This window comes from Lycium ferocissimum, chromosome 7 (genome assembly GCF_029784015.1).
Source record: "Lycium ferocissimum isolate CSIRO_LF1 chromosome 7, AGI_CSIRO_Lferr_CH_V1, whole genome shotgun sequence".
Taxonomy (NCBI): domain Eukaryota; kingdom Viridiplantae; phylum Streptophyta; class Magnoliopsida; order Solanales; family Solanaceae; genus Lycium; species Lycium ferocissimum.
The window spans coordinates 8,538,163-8,544,179 of NC_081348.1; the positions used below are offsets into that span (position 1 = coordinate 8,538,163).

Below are 6,017 nucleotides of genomic sequence, written 5' to 3' on the forward strand. Positions count from 1 at the left end.
TTGGAATGACTTCTACACAAATCGAAATTATTTTAAAAAATACTTTTTTTTTAAAAGTACTTTTTTGAAAAGGCGAAAAAGCGATTTTGTGTTTGGTCAATTAATTTAAAAAGCACTTTTAAGCTAATTAGTGTTTATTTAAACTTTTTTTAAAAAAGTGCTTCTATGTGTATTTTTTCTCAAAAGTCTTTTCAAAAAAAAAAGTGCTTTAATTAGAATTTTTTTTTGGCTTAAAAATTCTACTCCCCGGAAAGCACTTATTTTCTAAAAAACTTGTTGTTCACTTTTTTCAAATAAAAAAATACTTTTGGGGGGGGGGGGGGGGGTAAGGCTTAATAAAAATAAAGGAAAAATAAACAACCTCAAGCAATATGCACTTAGATGAGCTTGCACATCTCTTGTACAGGGAACAACTATACATGCATACTTGCATAGGGTAGTCAAATGTAAAGGAATGACCTGTTCATTCATCATATAGGTTATGGTGAGAATTTGTACTCCTGATCCATGTACTTTCAATATTTCATACTGGATTCCCAAAAAGAAATATTGATGGCCAAATTTTATCCGATCTTGGTGTATGTTTACATCAGACCTGACCAACGAATGTAAGACAAATATTTTCATACATTTATGTAAAGTAATATTTTGTAAACTGCTAGAATTAAATTATTTAAATTTCTACCCTACCGATCACCTGTAATTAACCAATATATACACCCACGTAGTGCAGTTCCACTTCCACAAGTACTTTCCTATTGGATTTTAATGCAGAACAAAGCAAGTTACACTATTTTACAGCATGTGCTCTACATGTAAAAAAAAAAAAAAAAAAAAAAAAAAAAAAAAAACATGACAAATTGGCTCGTGCATGTACTTAACCAACCTTTCCATTTCTATCCACATTATCTTTAATTTCATCTCAGTTTTTTTAGCATAAAGTTCAGTGTTTCTAATATATTTTCAATGTCCCTTTAGTTATTACATATTAAGCATCTGCAAATGGCAAAACAAACTTGTCGATGGGCAACCAAAAGAGGATATTAGTAATAAGGACATTATTATGACAATTATTTTCATTCCTTAATTGATTGCTAGTATTAGTAGTAGTAGCAGCAGCAGCAGCAGCAGTAGCCCACGTCTACATTAGTTTTCTTGATTTTAATGACGCTACAAAATTCAAGAGTACCTAAATATATCTTTTATTTATCAAATTGAAATATCTCATACATCCTAATTGTTATAGTGTGCCTCTCTTTCTCAGTTTTGGTTTGCTTAGAAAGAGAGAATTAAGAACATGGCTAAAGGTGTGAGTAGTACTTTTGTGTATATTCTTGGTGCAATGTTTATGTTGAGTTTCGTGTTTGTTTTCGAAGCCATGTTGACAGTATTCTCTAGGTTTTATTCGGACGCGATTGCCAAGAAATTAGTTCATACAGAAAGGAATACAATAGGAATATCAAAACAAGAAAAAGCAGAAATAATTACAAGTAATTGCAACTTGTTCGAAGGAAGTTGGGTGTTGGATGATGATCGTATTGATCCTTTATATAACACAACTACTTGTCCGTTTATTCGAAAGACATTTGATTGTACCAATCGGCCTGATCGTCAATATCTTAAGTATAAATGGCAACCTACTGGTTGCGATTTACCAAGGTATGTATTTTCTCGCTTGCTGCTTACACTACTAATAAAACGTGCATCTCCGACGGAGTCTGTCTAGACGTCCTCATACCAAACTTTTCGATGGAAAGTCCATCGAGACCGTTTTCAACAAGCTAATTTCCGACAGATCTCGTGGGAATTAGCCCTTTTTTTTTTTTAAATCGAGATAGGCATAATCAGAAATTTCGCTAAGTATGTTTGATATATTAGTTTAAGAAGTAATATTTGACATATCATACAAAGTATAGTTTTCCAGCGATGTGTGTTCAACAAGCCAATCTTTTGTCATTGTATCTCTTGCCTACTCTCGTCTAACTTACCTAGTTAAACGATTTTATTTAATATACCTCTATGTTACTTTTTATTGGTAATTAGTTTGGGTTTCTTCAAATATATATCATGATCGATGATGCATAATAATTAAGATGTCGTAAGGCATAGTTAGAGAATTTGTAATGTTACATAATATTTGAGTTGAATAATTTGGTACATAGGCTTGTGAAAAATGAAATCCATTAGACTAACCAATCATTGCAAAATAGAAGAAACTCACGTGAACTACTTTTTTTTTTTTTTTTTTTTTTGCAGGTTTGATGGTATTGATCTTTTTAGGAGATTCAAGGGGAAGCAGATCATGTTTATTGGGGATTCTCTAAGTCTAAATAATTATGACTCTTTCTTATGCCTTCTTTATGTTTCAGTGCCTGGAATGAACTATAAGACCAAATTAACCAACCAAAGCGTTACTGTTATTTTTGAGGTAAGTAATTTTTCATTTACTTTGTTGGACTCTCTTCTATTTTTATTTCATTTCCCTAAACCTAAAATAACTGGACGGTAACAGCAAGCACCGTTCACTCATTTTTTATTTTATTTTTTAAAAAAGGAGAACTTATTACTGGGTGTTTTTAGGTATTTTTTTTTTCATTTTTGAGAAAAAACTTATAACAATTCATCATAATTATAAGAAATTTTTGACATTTTGAAAATATATGCAATCAACAGCTCATTTTTCGCAGTTGATTTACAATCAAAGGGATTTAGTTTCCCATACAAAAAATTAAGTGGGTGTTGTTTTCCAAATCTAAAAGGTTAAAGGGGTTAAGTCGAATTTACTTTAATATCTTTGATCATCACAATTTAAAGGGAAATCTAGACTACTATATCTTGTAATCAAAAGTGAAAATGGATTTTACTTATTGAGATGGAGATAGTGCGTACCATTATAATGTGAATAGCATTAATTCTATCTTCATGTCATACAAAAATAAATTATTTTTCTGGATTTTGCAGGATTATGACGTTTCAGTCACATTATTCAACTCATTATTCCTAGTAGACGTTGAAATGGAACATATTGGAAGAGTATTAAAACTCAATTCCATTAAAAATGGAGAGATTTGGAAGCAAGCTGACGTTTTGATCTTCAATACTTGGCTTTGGTGGGCCAGGAGAAAGCCTAAGCAACCGTATGTACTCACATTACCTACTTAAATTTTTTCGCTATAAAAATTAAGGATTTAAGTTATATACATTGATCATACTAAAAAAAAAAAAAAAAAAAAAAAAAACTGCTAGTATAATTTAATTGGGGATGGTAGGTAAGTACCGATTTTATGAGATTATCAGTTAATATGACTATAAGAGTTCATTCTGAGTGCATAGAACTTAAATTCTAGTTGGTATTACTTAATGACTAGAGTGAGATACACATGAGAGAGGTGAACGTGAGTATAATTATTAATAACCTAATTATATAAATATCTTATGTACTATCGGTGCATAGAACAAACTCAACAATATTGGTTGGTATTAATTAATGACTAGAGTAAGATACACATGAGAGAGGTGAACGTGAGTATAATTATTAATAACCTAATTATATAAATATCTTATGTACTATCGGTGCATAGAACAAACTCAACAATATTACCAAAGAAAGATACACAAAAAGCACGTTTAGTAGGTGTACGAGAATTTCATTAACTTTGTGCAATTTATTAACAATTTTAATAAAACAAAAATGGGATAAAGAATTGATGGTTTTGTATGTTGTAATTTTGATACTAATAAAAGAGTGAATAGAATGAGTAATACTCCCTCTGTCCCATATTAGTTGTCCTGATTCGCTTTTTGAGAGTCAAGTTGATTAATTTTCAGAGCTAAATTGGATTAGATCAATTCAATATATTAAATTTATAATTTAGATATTCAAAAACTACACGAAAAGTACTACAAGTTGCAATTCTTCTCATATTAATATGATGAAAAAATATATCTAAAATGTTGGTCAAAATTTATATGGTTTGACTTTAAAAAAAAAAAAAAGTGAACAAGTAAGATGGGATGAAGGAAGTAACCTTGGAATTAAAATGTGCATTTATTTCTAGCTTTAACTTATTTTCTTTGAAAATGTGTAAATTTTTATAATAGGTGGGACTATATTGAGGATGGTGGCACGATAGTGAAGGATATGAATCGTATGGCTGCATTTCGAAGGGGATTAAACACATGGGCCAAATGGGTTGAGACAGAAGTGGATCTAACCAAAACCAAAGTTTTTTACCAAGGGGAAGCTGCTTCTCATCACCAGTAAGATAATTATTGATTCTTAATTCCACGAAAAAAATATATATTTAAATATGCTCCAGTACTATCGAAATTGCTCATTTTTATTTTCCGTCAAATTTTTGGTATGTTTTTATTATTTTCATCAGCAAAACGTCTCATATTCACCGTTTGTCATTGAGAAACTGTAACATGAAATGGGTGAAATCCACATGTTTAATTATTCGAGAAAGAATGTTCAAATTTATCATTCAACTTTTGACTACAGTTTAAAATCATCCTCAAGTCAGAACTTTCTTAGGCATTAAGGGCAAAAAAGAGACATTACCTAGCGATGGGGAAATATTAGATCAAAAGTTTTAGCACCCAAAAAGAAATGGTCTACTGGTTAATCAAAATAGTCGATATGTATGTAAGCTGGTCCGAGTCATAAAAAAATATCAGACTAGCAGTCCCCGAAAGCAAAATTGAGCAATTTCGAGTAATACTTATATTATATATACAGCCACAAATTTGACCCTTTTCTTTCTGCACCATGGGTTGGTTTTTGAGAAGTTTAATTATTCCTGTTTCTTTGTTTTACAATAATATTGGATGATATCAGTGGAGAAGCTTGGGGTGAGCCAGGAGTGAAGGGTTGCTCAAATCAAACAACACCTGTAGTTGGATCAATTTATCCAGGTGGCTTGCCTTTACCTGCACAAATTGTGAAACAAGTCTTGAAGAACATGACAAATTCAGTATTCTTGTTGGATATTACAATCCTTTCACATTTAAGAAAAGATGGACACCCAAGCAATTACAATGGCTACGGAGGCATTGATTGTACACATTTTTGCCTTTCTGGGGTTCCTGATACTTGGAACCAACTATTTTATGCTTCTTTATTAACGTCTTAGGACATTGGACAGCCGTGTGCTATGTACCACTAATTCTTCTTTTCTAATTCTAGTGAAACACTCATTTTGTGTGTATTGAAGCTTAAGGGCTTTATTGATCGTTGCTAGAATACAAGCGTAAAATAAAAATAAGTTTGGAACTTTATGTAGTTAAAGCCAATGGTAGGGTTGTTCATGGTTTGGTTTTGGTTAAAATCAAAATCAAATCAAGTTAGTCAATTTTTTAATTATTGAAAATCAAACCAAACCAAATATAATACACATTTATCGGTTTGATTTTGATTTGGTTTTTCGATTTTAAGAAATATAATGATATTTATCTCTTCCATTTTCTTTCTTATAATTAGAAAAAGACTTTTCCATCCTTTTCTAGCTTAATTATCATCTGTTATTAATTACCTTTTGTTGTGATGGCTATAATTTTTATGTTTTGTGAAAAAATGTCTTAAGATCTATTAGCTTTTTAATCAAGTGAATAAGATAATAAGAAATAAAAAATAAAAAAATAAAAAAGAGGGAAACTTTCGTAAATGTACCATTCGGCCATCTAGTTTAATAAACATGACCGAAGTCTACACTTCGGTGGTGGATGTTGTGTATACGTATGTATATTATATGTATAGGGTTGTATAGTATATGTATATTTTGTATACTTTATACACTACCTATACACTGTGTACATATTTTGTAAACTTTGGGACATAGATTTTTGTCTGAATTATTTTCTAAAAAAAAAAAAATCTAGGTAAATCTCATAGTTGTTTCTTTGAAACAACCAAGTTTGACTTCACGGCTTTCCTTTAAGAAATGGACGTAAGATGTAAAGTTCATTAGCCTATTACACATAAATATAATCTTAATGAAAAAGTATACAAGTATTTT

At 30.6% G+C, this 6,017-nt stretch overlaps 1 protein-coding gene across 1 annotated transcript; it reads left to right on the plus strand.

Moving 5' to 3' along the window:
* The first annotated feature begins 1,125 nt into the window (after positions 1–1,125).
* Positions 1,126–5,209, plus strand: LOC132062495 (protein trichome birefringence-like 41). The gene is made up of 5 exons (XM_059455052.1): positions 1,126–1,659; positions 2,257–2,428; positions 2,962–3,137; positions 4,102–4,260; positions 4,841–5,209. Exons 1-5 carry the CDS (start codon positions 1,298–1,300, stop codon positions 5,133–5,135), a joined length of 1,164 nt encoding a protein of 387 aa, XP_059311035.1. The 5' UTR covers positions 1,126–1,297; the 3' UTR covers positions 5,136–5,209.
* Positions 5,210–6,017: the final 808 nt, after the last annotated feature.

What these genes read in the sequence shown, in the direction of transcription:
- LOC132062495 (XM_059455052.1), top strand. Translation starts at nt 1,298, where the DNA reads ATGGCTAAAGGTGTGAGTAGTACTTTTGTGTATATTCTTGGTGCAATG. An exon ending in ACTGGTTGCGATTTACCAAG is followed by an intron (nt 1,660 to 2,256) that starts GTATGTATTTTC and finishes TTTTTTTTGCAG; the next exon opens with GTTTGATGGTATTGATCTTT. An exon ending in GCGTTACTGTTATTTTTGAG is followed by an intron (nt 2,429 to 2,961) that starts GTAAGTAATTTT and finishes TGGATTTTGCAG; the next exon opens with GATTATGACGTTTCAGTCAC.